Consider the following 15,414-nt stretch of genomic DNA (forward strand, 5'->3'; position numbering starts at 1 on the left):
GACATTTCACTGAAGAATAAATGTGAGTGGTCAATAAGCACAAAGAAAGATGGTCAACATCATTAGTCATTAGAGAAATGCAAATTGAAACCAAATGAAATACCACTTCACACACTGAAATGGCTATAATCAAAATGACAGACAAAAAGCATGGGACAGATGTGGAGAAACTGGAAACCTTATACATTGCTGGTGGGAATGTAAAATGGTGCAGACACTGGAAAACAATTTGACAGTTTCTTCTGAAAGGTAAACCTAACTATACCAAGGGACCCAGAAATTCTACTCCTAGAAAACTACTCAATAGAAATGAAAATATGTGTCTACTCAGACACTTGTATGTCAATGTTGATAACAGCTTTATTCATAATAGCCCTCAACTGGAAACAAATGTCCATCAGCTGGGGAAATGGATAAATGAAATGTGAGTTATTCATACGATGGAATATGATCAAGCAATGAAAAAAGAACAAAATACTGATACATGCTATAATGTGAACCTCAAAATCCTTACACTAAGTGGAAGAAGCTAGATGCAAAACCCAGCCCCCGTATACAAATCCATTTCTATGAGATGTCCAGGTAAATCTAGACACAGAAAGCAGTTTAGCAGCTGCCTGGGGTCGGGCATTGGAACAGGGAGTGACTGACTGCAAATAGGCACTAGGGATCTTTTCGGGTTGATGGAAATGCTTTAAAATTAGATTGTGGCAGTGGTTACACAACTCTGTAAATTAGTAAAAATCATTGAATTATAGCCATGAATTGGGTGAATTTTGTGATATATAAGTTCTTAATAAAACTATTAATTTTTGTTAATTAATTTAGTTAATTAAAACTGTTAAATTGAAATGATTAATAAAACAGTCCTTAATAAAAATGTTAATGATTAAATGAATTTAACTTATATGTAGTGACAGTATTATTCTTTGAGGATATATTTCGTCTTCTGAGCTCAGACCTAATGCCTCAGAGGGCAAGGACGACAAGTGCTAGCAGCTAGCGTGTGCTGAATTCCTACTGTGTATGTCCCGCGCTCTGTGCTACGCTCCTCTAATCCTTACAACATGCTCTGTCTTAGGTAGTATTAATATGTCCTTTCTACAGGTAAGTTTTGTTAAGGTCACAGGGCTAAGGTATGGAGAACCTTGTCTCTAGCAGATCTAACCTGTCTTAATGTACGGAGAACTTTTAGACCTAAACATTTCTAGCCTGGTCCTGGGACCAGCCAGGTAGCTCTGAGGGTCTCCTTAGCTCTATGCTTGGCCCTGCTGAAGCCTTCCCCGTTTGAAACCTTGATAAATTGGCTTTTATAGTGTGGAGGAGGTTATAACCGTTATCCATGATGAGGTTTCTGTAGGAAAATGTATTCTGTGCTAAGGTAATAACAGCTAATCTGTTTCTCTAGTTCCTCCCACAACATCTGGGGCACCTGCTCTGTGGCCTCCCTTTGGCGTCTGAAGGGACGAGGGTAGGAGAGAGGAGTAGACAGCAGATGAGCAGCAGGCAGGCCTCACCCCTTCCTCCTCTCAACATTTGGCCACAGCTGCTTGCTTTTTATCTTGATTTTATATATATATATATAGGACTTCAGCATAATCCTTTTAAATATTGTATCCTGCTGTTAAGCAAAAAATATTGGAAACCACTGTTTTAAGAAAGCTGGCATTAGTGGAATGCTGAACTAGTGATTTAAAAGAAGTTTGCTGTGGATTTGAAGTCATAATCCATAGGGGCAAATTCAGTGCTAGTCTTAGAGTACCCGAAGTTCATGCTTTCTTGAATCTGCTGGATTTTAAGAACATTGTAGCCCATATCTTTACTTCAGCAAATAATTTTCAGTTGTGTCTTTACCATGAAGAGAATGAAATGGCATTTAGATTTAGGGGATTATAGAGATATGTACACTTAAACTTTTTCTTTGTTTGCATTTGCATTAGGGATATAAAGGTTTTAGAATTTGTTTACGGAATGCCCTTTTCCTAAACAGTTTTTCTTCTCATCTTCTAAAGATAACACTGAAAAATATTTTATTTTCTTCGTGTCCAGAAATTACTGAATAATTTAAAAGCATCATAATGTTTCTTCTTTCCTTGTGTGGGGCTTCTGTGGGTCCACTAAAGGCTTTGCTTCCTCACCCCTGCCCCCCCGCCCTGATGTTTTGTCATCAGACACGGCTCCTGTGGATATGGCTCCATTCACCACGTGCTTGCTTACCAGAAGGATACTGGGAAGTCAGATGAGCTGGAGCCAGGAATGAGAAGGCCAGGGAATTGGCTCCTCCAGGGAGAAGGATACTAGCTTTGCTGACTTCACAGGCTTGTTTTGAGTTTAAATGAATAATGCTATATGAAGGTGCTATGGACTGAATGTTTCTGTGCCCCCAAAATTCTTATGTTGGAGTCCTAACCTTCAATGTAATGGTATCAGGAGGTCAGGCCTTTAAGATGTGGTTAGGTCATGAGGGTAGAACCCTCATGGAAGGTATTAGTACCCCATTCACAAAGACATGAGAGTGAGGATTTTTACCTCTGCTGTGTGAGCACGGCAAGAAGGTGGCTGTGCGCAAGCCAGGAAATTGGGCCCTCACCAGACACCAGATCAGCTGGCACCTTGATCTTGGACTTCCCAGCCTTGAGAACTGTGAGAAATAAATGTCTCTTGTTTAAGCCACCCAGTCTATGGTATTTTCGTTATAGCAGCCCAAACTAAGACAGAGGCTTTTTGCAAACATCAAGAGCTATACAAATACACATGGACATGTCACCTAAAGTGAACAATGCTCTTCATTTTTCATGTGAAAATGACATTTATTATCCAAAGGCACTGACATCTTTCAGTAGGTTGAGATTGTTTCTTCAAGAGAAACAGAAAACTATAAACTTACTGTGATTTTTTCATAATCTCTCTTTCTCTCTATAGATAGATAGATAGATAGATCTCATTTTAAAGGAAGAACAGAATATTGGATTATCATTCTTGTATATTTGTAACTTGAATTTTATTGCTCATTACTATGCTATTATTGTTCTATACAGATTTGGTATTTATAGTTTAAGTCCATTGAATTTTCTATTCCATTATTGTATTAAAAACAGAGGTGATTACAAAGGAGAATGTAGCAACAACAATGCTTTATGTTTTCTTTACCTTGTTCATGACCATGAAGTAATTAGTATTAACAGGAAAGCATTAATCTTTGGCACATATACTTTAAGTGTGCAAATTGCACATACCATGTCCTTCATTGTTTTCATTACAAAGGTGAATGTAAAATACAGTAAAGCTATATATTTTTTTCTGTAAAAGAGATCTTAGGATGTTTACATAGCTCAAAATACTTAGCTGTTTTTCTTTTTAAAAAATTCTTGAGTTTTCAAACCTAGTACAACTGAGCTGCACTTTATTCGTTTATATTTGGAGTACAGTACTTCCCTTTCCCTCATTTTGTGTTGTTTCAAAGGAAATGTATTTGTAGTATACATGATTCAAATGGGGGGAAAAACTGCATGTTCAATTCCAAAATATTCCTTACACTGAAAAAAGAAATCTCTTTTGGAGTAGTCGTGTTTATTTTATAGTAACTCTACATCAGAACAATTTAGTATGTTAATGTAGAAATATAAACAGCTTTATCAAACAAAATACTATTTTCTAGCTGCCTTACAGAAATTATTTACTCAAAAAATAGAACAAAATTTCTCAGTTTCATCAATCAGCTTTGTAAATATTTTACCAGAGCTTTTTTTCTTGGGGTGGGGGAAGCAAATAAAAAAGTTTAAAAGCTCATATGTGTCTATTTTGTTTTAGCTTGGTGTATTTATTAAGAGTAAACTCTGTATGTCTTTGCAGTTCATCAATATGTGTATTTAGAAGTTTTTCAAGTTCTTTTGCTCGCTTCTCTTCTTCCATTAGGAAATGCTGTGCAGCCAAAGAAGCTGGGAAGGATATATCTGGGGGAGACTAAAGAGAGAAAGAAAGAACAGTGAGATGAGGAATGCAGAGCCTTTTTTAATCTTCATATTTTCAGGCACACTTCATCCCTGACATGTTGTCAGGCACTGCAGCTCTTAATAAAAGAATACACCTTGAGCTGAACTCCCTCACATTAAAAAGCCCTAGAAATGAATATTATAGTGTCCAACTGCAAATGTGGGGACAGTGTAATCACCATGGAACATGCTCCACTAATTTGCAAAGCTAATGATTCCCACCTGAAAATAGGCAGCTCCAAAAAGCTTCAGTAAAGATTACAGTAGAATTGGGCAAAGAAGCCTTATATAGAAAAAAAAAAAATAAGGATTGGCTTAGCAAGGGGGCTAATTGATGCTTGGAGTTAGCAGGTAAGGAGAGCTGGCTGCATCACATATCTCAGGAGTGGAAGTGGCTCCTTAGCTGAGAGGGCCTTAATGCTGCCATGTATCTTATTTGTCCTATCATAACTCAGAAAGTCTCAGTGATGGGTGCCAGAATTCCACCCTTCATGGTGGTATGGAAATGCTATTTAACTGTTTGCAACCTGTTTAATGCTTATTTGGGGAAAAAAATCTGTGGCTAAAGAATAAAGAAGAGTATTACGTAATTTTACAGTCCTTCATTTTAAAAGCCCACAAGCAATTTTAATTTTTAAAAGTATTTGAAGGGTAAACAATCTGTATACAAGTGAACCTTGTAATAGGGAGATTTAGTTCACCAGTCTGGCCCCTGCCAAGACTAGGGATCATGGCAGATGATAGTGGAATACTGCAAATTTATCCAACTAGTAGCCCTAACTGTAGCTGCTGTGCCAGATACGGCATCTTCACTAGAGTAGAATACCACAGCCTTGGGCACATGGTATCCTACTGTTGATCTGGCAAATGCATTCTTTTTAATACCCAATAAAAAGGATGAGAAGCAGTCAGCATTCCCATGGATGGACAACAGTATACATCCATGGTCTTGCCCCAACATTATGTTAATGATGCTGTCATAATAAATTCTGAAGGGACCTGGACCATCTAGATATTCCAAAGACTATTACATAGGAAGTCATAAATTAACATTAGCATCATGTTAATAAGACCTGATGAGCAAGAAGTGGTAAGTGTGTCAAAGGCTTGGATAGATGCATGTACTGCAGAGGTTAAAAGATAAATCCCACAAAAGATTCAGGAGCTTGACACATTGCTTTTAGGTGTCCAGTGGTATGGGGCATGTTAGGACATCCTAATTAAAGCAAAAATGAATGTACCTTGAAAATATTCCACCCTTGGGTGGAATAATCTGGCCCACTTATTGGGTGACATAGAAGTCTGTTTTTGTTTTGTCTTGTTTTGTTTCAGCAATCCCAGAACAAGAAAGGACTCTGTAGTAGGTTCAAGATAGGGTGCAAACACTCCTGTTACTTGGGTCAAATGACTTAGCAGATCCTATAGTAGAAGAATCTCTGGTAGAGAAAATGCCTTGTGGAGTCTGTTACAAGTTTCAGTGGGAAAGTTGTGTTGCAGACGCTTAAGATTCTGGAGCAAGGCCATACCATCTCTTAGCAGACACCTGTAAACTACAAGAATTAGCAAAACAGTTCCCATCATGCTGTTGAGTCCTGTTTGAGATGGAACATCTAGCAATTGGATGATTTGATACAGCCCCTCACCTTAGCTATCCCAGTGGAAATTATGCATGGGCTCAATAGCACGTCTCCCTTTCACCAGGGGTAATCTTACTACTGTTGCTGTTGAATGTCTGACCTGCCTGCAATGGAAACCAAAGTTGAGCTCCTGATGTTTCCCCATCCTTCAAGGAGACCAACCAACCTCTAGGTGGCAATTTGATTACATACGTTCCTTATACCTTGGAAAGGGCAATGTTTTATCCTTACCAGAACTGACACTCATTTTATACGTTTGCCTTTCCCGTCTGCAGTGTATTGGCCAGCACCACTATCTGAGGCCTCACAGAATGACTGATCTGCTGACAAGGGACCCTGCTTAATAGTGAACCTACTTTACAGCAGAAGAGTATGGCGGGTGGGGGGTGGGCATGACCATGGTATCCATTGGTCCTAACCACATGCAGCATTAGCCAGAGGGTGCTAGCATGACAGAGCTTGGGGATGACCTTGTAAAGGCACAGCTGAGGCACCAGATTGGAGATTATATCCTGTAAGGATGGGGTTACATTCCTCAGGATGTAGTATAGACTTTAAACCAATGGCTGTTATATGGTGCTGTGTCCCTAACAGGTGGGATGCGTAGATATGGGAAGAAAGGGATAGATGTAGGAATGACTCCACTCTCTATCACTTTCTGCAGACCCACCTGGAAAATTTGTGCTTTCTGTCTCTGTACCTGTAAGCTCTGTTGGTCTATGGGTCCTGGGTCTTAGAGGGGGAATATTTCCACCAGGTGACCTCTATGAATCCCATTAAGCTTAAAGCTTTGGCTGCCACGTGGGCACTTTGGAATCCTCATGCCAAAAGATCAGAGGCACAGAATGGAGTTAACTATACTGGTAGAGGTAACTTTCCCTAATCATCATGAAGAAGTAAGAATGCTGCTACATAATAGAGGCAGTGAGGGATATGTCTGGTACTCAGATGATCCACTGGGGTATCTTTTGGAAATTTCATGCCCAGTTTTAACTGTAAATGACAAGTACAGAAACCACATCCTGATAAGGGCATGGTAACCAGGGGTTCACTCCACAAGACAAGCCACTTGTACCAACAGAAGTGCTAGGTGAAGGAGAGAGGGATCTAGAATGGGTGAGATGATAAGTATCAGTTATGGCCTTGGGACCAATTACAGTGTCAGAGGCTGTGGTTTGTCCCACTAACCCTCATCTTATTAGTTTTCCCAGAAATTAAGAGCAGCCAGAATCTTGAAGAAGCTGCGGCTGAATGGAATGAACCATGTGGAAGAAGGTAGATCTGAACGGTGGAAGAAGTGGACTGTGGTGGATGATGTTGGTTCCCTTCTGGATCCCCTTTACCAGGCTGGTGCATCTGTTTTCCAGCTGTGGGTATTGGCTGCTAACAGCTCACAGCTGGCTTCCTGGAGAACTACCTGTGGTTGAACTGGAGTCTCATGCCTCATCGGGGAAATTGCAGTCCCCCCTCTGCTCATTCCCTTCCCTCCCTGAGGCAATGACTGATAAAGAGACACAAAACACCAGACTTCTTGCCTGCAGGGGGAACCAAGTCGTGGTGCCATTCATGCTTCAAGCTCCCTTGGGGACCAGGCTAAAGTAATCTCTAGCTGAGACGACATCCTCTCTTAGCTTTCTTCTCCTCCCCTAGCCTTCCCTTCACTCTTCTCCTGAAAATTCTCCCTCAATAAATCACTTTCACAGGAATATCCAGCTCAGGTTCCAGGAAACTTGACCTCAGACAGATGACTTCCTAGACTCTGGCTTGAGTGGCTGGGTGGAACTGATGCCATTTATTGGGAAAGGAAAAAACACAAAAACAAAAAAACAGTAAAGGAAGCCTACTAAGGGTAAGATCTTATTTATTTCTGATTCTCCAGGTTCTGGCATAGATTCTGGGCTAAAGTGTGTTTTCAATAAAATTTTAGTTAGTACATGAATGAGGAAAATGCAGTTGGTTTTGCATAACACTGAGTTTGAGGTGACTTGGGACTCAGACTGTCAAGTAGACTGTGGGATATATCAGTTCAGAACATACATCTAGACCACAGATATCAATTTGGAAGTTAAAGATAATAAATAAAGCCACAATATTGACTGAAATTATCCAAGATATGCAAATAAAATAAGAAGAAAAAGAAGTTAAAAAATGGAGCCCAGGGGATTACTTCACTTTAGGCACCACTTCCACGGTCATGTTCTTGACATTGTCTTCAGCGACAACTGCATTAGTTACTAAGCAAGGTTTGAAGCAGCCTACCTATTATCCTTTCACCTTAGTCTTGTACTCCCAGTCCAGTCCTTCTTTGACCTCATTTAGACTCTTTTCTTTTCACTATTCATTATCTTTCTCATATCCTCCTTTCTCTTCTAACTCTGATTATATTCTATATCCATGATTGTAATTGTTCATCAACTTTGCCCTCCCAGTACCCTCTCTCTATCCTAGTTACCTGGTAAAACTCATTCCTAATTAAACTGACCTGTCTGCCAGGATCATACTGCACCTGAGTGCTGAATGCTGGGACAGACAGGTTGGTGGGGGAGGGGACTACATTGCTGCATGGACTAGTTTCACTTTAAATTCATGACCACAAATGCCAAATGGTTAGTTAACACTGCCTGGCGATTCTGCTGCACTTCTCTAGTATGTTCTCTCTCTCACTCATTACTTTGTGACCTGGCCTCCTCCTGGGGCGGGAGGGGGAGCTCCCTCATCTTTCCATGCTCATTTGCATCTGAAGCCATATTTTACTATTTCAGAGTCTCATCCTTCTGTTTCAGAGACTCATCCTTCCACCTGTTCTATGGATCCTATTCCTTCTTATCTTGTCAATGTCTTTGCTTCTGAAAATGAACCACATTGCTCTTTAAGCCCACTCCTTTCACCAGCAAACTTTCCTCTTCTCCTTGAAGACTCCCATTGGGCCACTAAATGTTATGACCCAAGGCTTTATCTAGGGATAATTTCTTCTTTATACTCTTTAAGTATTCTCATCCAGTCCCATAGACATAACTACCAGCCATATGTTGATTATTCTCATATTTATATTTCCAGCTCTCATCTCTCTCTTGAATAGGATTTACATATCCTATTTAATATCTATGTTTGTGTCTAATAAACATTTTAAACTTAAATGTCCAACCTAGAAATCATAATTTCTCCTCTAACCTAATCTTCTCATGTCAGAAAGTGGTACTATTATCTACCCAGTGCTCTGGCTGAAATTCTGAATCATCTTTGGTCCCTCTTTTTCCCTCACTCCCCATATCCGATTCATTGCCAAGTCTTGTTTTCTCTGCAAAACATTTTCTGGATCCTACACGTTGCTCTCCCTTCACTGCTACCAAGACAGCAGCATCATCTCTTGTCTGGACTACTGAAATAGCCTTATAATGGTTCTCCCATTTCCACCCTTGCCCCTCTATACTGTACTCTTTATTTAGCATCAAAATTATCTTTTTAAAATTTTTAAGCAGATAATGTACTCCCCATTTGAAACTTTCCAATGGCTCTCCATTGTTTTAAAAATAAAATAAAATCCAAACTCCTTCCTATGGCCAGCTGTCCCTATATGTCTGGACTTCCCCTGCCTACTTCTCTGTTCCCTTTCCTCCAATTCTCCCTCTTCCTAAGTTCTAGCACTGCCCACCCCCCTTTTCAGGTCCTCAAACTTGCCAAACTTGTTCCTGCCTGAAACTCTCTTCAGTCAGATCTTTGCAAGGCTGGATCTTTTTGTTTTCTGAGGTCTCACCTTAAATGTTCTGTCCTCAGTGATAATTTTCCTAGCCACTCAACCTAAAGTAATGCCCCGCACTCTCATCACTCCCTACATCACATTACCTGCTTTTCTTTTCATCACAACACATACCACTATTTGATATTTTCTTATTTGTTCATTTCCAGTCTTTAGTTGTTCCTCTCATTTTTGTTTTTTGAGGTAAAATTCACATAAAATAAAATTAACCATTTAAAAATTAACAACTCAGTGCCATTTAGTACATTCACAATGTTATGCAACCACTACCTCTATCTAATTCCAAAATATTTTCATCATTCCAAAATAAAACTCTGTACTCATTGAGCTGTTGCTTCCTATTTCTCCCTCTATCCCTAATAATTACTAATCTGTATTCTCTTTCTATGGATCTACCTATTCAGGCTATTTCATATAAATGGAATCATACAATATATGACCTTTTGTGTCTGGCTTCTTTCACTTAGCATGTTTTGGAGGTTCATCTACATTGTAGTATGTATCAGTACTACACTCCTTTTTATGGCTGAATATTATTCCATTATGTAAATAATCTGTTTCTCCATTCATCCACTGATGGAGTTTTTCACCATACTGTAGACTTGTCTATCTCATTCAAGGATATGTTTAGAAAAGGACCTGCTATATAGTGGGGGTGCTTAATACACGTTTATTTTATGACCATATGAATGAATGAATACTAATATTTAACAGGCAGGTGTAGAAGGGAGAACCCTGGAAGCAGACTGAGAAAGAGAAACAAGAAAGGCTTCATGAGACTCAGTGAAGAATAGTGTCATAAAAGCCAGAGAACATAAGAGTTTCAAGAAAAAAATTTAAAGAATATGAATACTTAAAAGTGTGCATTTAATTAGAAACTAGAAGGTCACTGGTCTTAGTAGGAATGGCATTGATGTGGAAGTCAAAATGCCGCAGTGGATGGAAACCACCAGACTCAGAATAGTGGGAAAGGCAATGTACCCCAGAAAACTTTTAAGGCCTCCACTGTAGGTTAAGTTCCCCATACGTAATCCTGGAACAGCTGAGAATTTTCTTTCCTGGTGACTCTGGAATTAGCAACTCCTCAAAAGAGTAATGTAGAATTTTAGAGGTGGAGGGAAGCCAGTGTTCATTAAATTAAACCAACAGATACTTCTGCATGTTTTTTTATATGTCTATTAGTTTCAGGCACTATTTTAGGTGTTGGGTTACTACAATAAACAAAAATAGAAAAATTCTCTTCTTTCATGGAGCTTACATTCTAGAGGAGGGAGACAAACAAATAAAATGTCTCAAAGTATTATTTAAATAAAAGCAGGACAAGGGGGAGGGGCTATTGTAGGTTGGTTGCTCAGGCCTCTCTAATGAGGTGATATTTGAGCAGAGACTAATTAACGATGCTAAATTCTAAAATCATCAGATATTAGAACAATGGAGTATTTAGCAACTTATCACTTTTCCCTCCTCTATTGCTTGACTAGAATACGTGCTCACTTTAAGTCCTTAAAGATCAAAGTTTTGTTGGTGCAGAATTTGTAGAGTCCCCTTAAGATCCCCGTAACTTAAATGAGGAAGTTTATTTAGTTTACATTATTGGTATGAAATTTTATTCTGTTCAGATAATGTTGGCATTTTATGTTGAGAGGAACACAATGAAGCCTTCTCCTTCTACCACAATAGCTTAATCTTACCTCCAGTCTCTACCAGTACAAGGTGATAGATTCCAGAAAGGTAAAAAAAACTCATGGGATAGCCCATCCAGTTTAAATTTTCTGGTATGTGTGTGTGTAATTTTTTTTCATAATTTATATGCAATATTAGTATATCATGGACAGAAAATGAAAAAATAAATAGTACAGTTTGAATACAAGTAGAGGTAACTGCTAAAAGTATGACAATTACTTTCTGAGGAGAAAAACTACATATCGTAAAAAAACTGATTATTATGTTCAATAAATTAGGTCACAAAGAAAATTTCAGCAGAGAATTGGAAACTATAAATAGAATCCAGTGAAAATTCAAGAGGTGAAAAATATTAAAACTGAAATTAAGAACCCTTCCCAAGCAAAGGAAAATTACAGGCTAATTTCTATTGTGAACACAAAGCAAAAATTCTAAACCAGATATTAATAGACCAAATCCAGCAATCAAATGAAGTTTATTCCAAGAATGGAAAATCAGGTTGACAATCTAAAATTAAGATGAAATATCACATTAACAGAGCAAAGGAGGAAATCCAATATCTACTCATGAAACAATTTCTAACAATCTATGATTAAAAGGGAATTTCCTTAATATTTAACAGGAATCTACAAAATATCTACAGGAAATATCATACATACTGGTGAAATACTGAAAGCTTTCCTTTTGTGGGTGAAAATGAGAGAAGGATGCTGGCAATATCACTTCTACTCAACATTTACTGGAGGTCCTAGCCAGTACAATAAGGCAAGGAAAAGAAAAAAAGTTATAAAGATTTGAACATAGGAGATTAAACCATTATTATTTTGATTGTGAATATAGAACCTGTGAATATAGAACCATTTATTCCAGTCCCACTGTGTTAACTGAACATTTCCGTAAGGAAAAAGCTTTGAGAATATTACCTTACGTTATATAGTAATATTAATTCCAGTTGGATTTTATATCTATATATAAAAAGAACCAAATCTTCTAGAAGATAACAAAGGACAATATTTTTATAACATTGGGAGAGGTAAAACCTTTAAATAGGGCATCAAAAAATACTAACCATAAAATAAAAGATTAATTTGATATATATTAAAATTAGGAACTTATGTTTATCAAAAGATACCATTAAGTGAAGACACCAAGTAAGAGGGGGAGAAGATATTTGCAGAAATGAAGAAGGTAATTTAGCTTACTTTACTAGTAAGAAATTTTATTCTGTTCAAATAATGTTGGCATTTTATATTGAGATGAAAACAAAAAAGCATTTCAGGAGGCTGACTAGAGGTCAGTTCTCACCTCTGCCACAAAGTCCAAAACAACAAATAGATAATCACACACTGAATAGAGTATCTAGGAGAGAACACTGGAATTCAGCAAAATAGTGAAGAGGCTCAGAAACTTGGGATGGCAGCATAGAAAGGCAAGTGTAGCACCCAACTGGAACTGGCTCAGGGCCAGGACAGACTCCTTACTATGGGGAAAAGGTAAGCAGAAAACCCCAACAGTCTACACTCCTACCATGGCTGCCTGCAATTCTAGCTCAAGAGAACTACACAGACCTTACAGGCAGTGAGCCCAGTATAGGGAGCTGCATGGAGCCCACATGACTGTATTATCCCAGAGAACGAATACAAGTTGAGCCCCACCATCGCCTGGGACCCAGGATGCTGTAGCACATCACCATTTGGGGATTGGAGTCAACATTAGAGTGCATTCTGCCCTGGGGCCCAATAGTCGTGGTATCTCCATACCCCTAAGGCCATGTCTATATCCTATCACACTGTGACTCCGGCACTGGAACACAGGCAGTGCCCTGCACCTTGGGAAAATGGTGGTCCCGCACAGTGGGGAGGCTACCCCAAGACAAAGGAAGCCAATGTGCACACTTTCCAGAGCCTGAGAGCTGACCAGTTGGGGCCTTCTGCTGCTCCTGGCAGCAATGATCTCCTCAGCAGAGTGCCTGGATGCTTCTCCCAGCAGCACGGTCCTGTCTATGGCTCCAATGAACCCACCCAGGTCTACAAACGCCCGCTGAGGATCTGCAGAGCACCCTGGCACCTTTCCTGGGCACAGGGTTCTTCCCACAGCCCCAGCAAAACCACCCAGTTACCCACTCTAGCTGAGGAGCTACAGAGTACTTCAGCATCTCTGCTGAGGGTGCAGGGCTCTGCCTGAGGCCCCATTGAAACTGCTCAGAGTTATCCATGCCAGCTGAGTAGTTTCAGAATGCCCAGCATCTCTCTCAGGAGTTCAAAATCCTGGCCGAGGCCCCAGCAACCCCACAAAGGATCACCAACTCCAGCTGAGGAGCTTCAGTGTTCCCCAGCACCTCTTCCAGGGGTGTACAATCTTCTGCCAGAACTCTGAAGTCTCAACTACGAACCCAGTGACCCCATCCAGAGTCACCCACTTCAGCTGAGGAGTCATTGAGCATACTAGCCCATCTCCCAGGGGCTCAAGGTCCTGCCTGCAGCCCCAGCAACCTTCCCCAGTGTCACTCCAGTGAGGAGCTACCAAGTAAGCTAGCACATTATCTGAGGTCCCCCAAACTTGTTTGCACCCCAGGAAACCCTTCTCACTCCAGTGGAGGAGCACCCAGTTGCTACAGCACCTTTCCCACAGGCCTGAGGTCCTGCCTGCAGCCCCAGTGACCCCACATGGGGTTGCTCACTCCAGTCACTGAGTATGCTTCTTCCAAGGACCTGAGGTCCTGCCTGTCCCCTTTCCCCCAGGGCTCCTCCCCACTCCAACAGAGGAGCAGCCAAGTGCCTCAGTGTATTTTTGAAAATCTGAGGTCCCACCTGCAGCCCTGGTTTATTAGTCTGTTTCTGTTACTTATAACAAAAATATCTGAAACTGGGTAATTTGTAAAGAAACAATATTTATTGCTTACAGTTTCAGGGGCTGGGAAGGCCAAAGTCCAAGGAATACATCTGGTGAGGTGACTCTACAGCAATGCAGGGTGTCACATGGTGAGAATGGTGAAGCAGAGAGTGAACCTAACCTCCTCATTTACTTTCCTTTTAAAGCCACTAGAACCACTCCCGTTATTACAAGAATGGATCAATCCATTCATGAGGGTACAGTCTTCACAATCCAATAACCTCTTAAGGCCCCACCTTTCAACTACACAATAGGATTTCCTACTCTCTTAACACTGTCATAGTGGGGACAAAGCCTCAATGAGTTTGGGGAGACATACAAACCACAGTACCTGGCAACCCTGCCCAGTGTTACCCACTCCAGAAAAGGAGCAACAGAATGCCCTAGCACCTATCCTAGGGGCCCAAGGTCCTGCCTGCCCTCCACCTCCAGCAGACCTTGCCCACTATAGTGAAGGAGCAGTTGAGTGCTCCAGTGCATATCCTGGGGGCCTGGAGTCCTGCTTATGGCCCTAGTGACCCTGCCCACTTCAGTCAAAAAACTGAGTGCCCCAGTACCCTTCCTACCCACCTCAGTGGAAAAGCTGAGTGCACCAGTGTCCTTCCTGGGGGCCCAAGGTCCTGTCTGTAGCCCCCAAACCCTGCCCAGTATATCAGAGAAGATGCTGAACACTACAGTGCTCTTTGTGGTGGTCAGAGGACCCACCCCCATGGCCCCAGTGACCCTATTCATTTGAGTGGAAAATCTGCTGAGCTCCTGAGCATCCCTTCCAGGGTCCTAGACCTGACTCACCTGGGGCCTTCCCCCCAGCCACCCTACAGCACTGGCCAGATGATCTGCCACATACCTGGGTGCATACCTCCAGTGCCTGAAAACCAAACAGTGACAGCACTTGCCCCCAGCAAAGCTGCATCACAGCTTCTGCAAAGATCCACAGCCTAGGCCACTGAGGCACTTGTAGACAACTCTGATGTTGAATTCAGTCAAAGAAATCACACAGAGACTACACTACTGTGCTCATCCAAAACCAACCCCAAATACCCTATCCAACTGACACTATAGAATACATCTACAGGAAAAAGTCTTTTCCTACTAAAGCTACTCCGGAAAATTAGAAGTAGTGACTGTTCCACAGGATGCTCAGACATCACCATAGGTATATGAGAAACACTGAAAAGCAAGGACACAAGACACTCCTAAAGGAACACAATAAGTCTCCACTACCAGACCCCAAAGAATAGAAAATCTAGAAATGCCTGAAAAGGAATTTAAAATAAGAATCTTAAAGAAACTCAGTGGGATGCAAGAGAATACAGATAGACAATTCAATGAAATCAGAAAAACAATTCGTAATCTGAATGAGAAATTCAATAGAGATAGATATCATAAAAAAGAATCTAGTAGAAATCTTGGAACTAAAGAATTCATTAAGTAAAATAAAAAAAAAATACAA

General features: G+C 40.5%; 1 protein-coding gene across 1 annotated transcript in view; it reads right to left on the bottom strand.

Annotated features, from left to right (window-relative positions):
- Positions 1–3,786: 3,786 nt before the first annotated feature.
- DEUP1 (deuterosome assembly protein 1) overlaps positions 3,787–15,414 on the bottom strand; it is a 74,008-nt gene continuing 62,380 nt past the window's right edge. The window contains exon 12 of the mRNA XM_063095712.1: positions 3,787–3,963. Within this exon, the coding sequence (XP_062951782.1) occupies positions 3,787–3,963 (177 nt within the window). The remainder of the gene's footprint in view (positions 3,964–15,414) is intronic.

The sequence above is a fragment of the Cynocephalus volans genome, chromosome 4 (genome assembly GCF_027409185.1).
Source record: "Cynocephalus volans isolate mCynVol1 chromosome 4, mCynVol1.pri, whole genome shotgun sequence".
Classification (NCBI taxonomy): domain Eukaryota; kingdom Metazoa; phylum Chordata; class Mammalia; order Dermoptera; family Cynocephalidae; genus Cynocephalus; species Cynocephalus volans.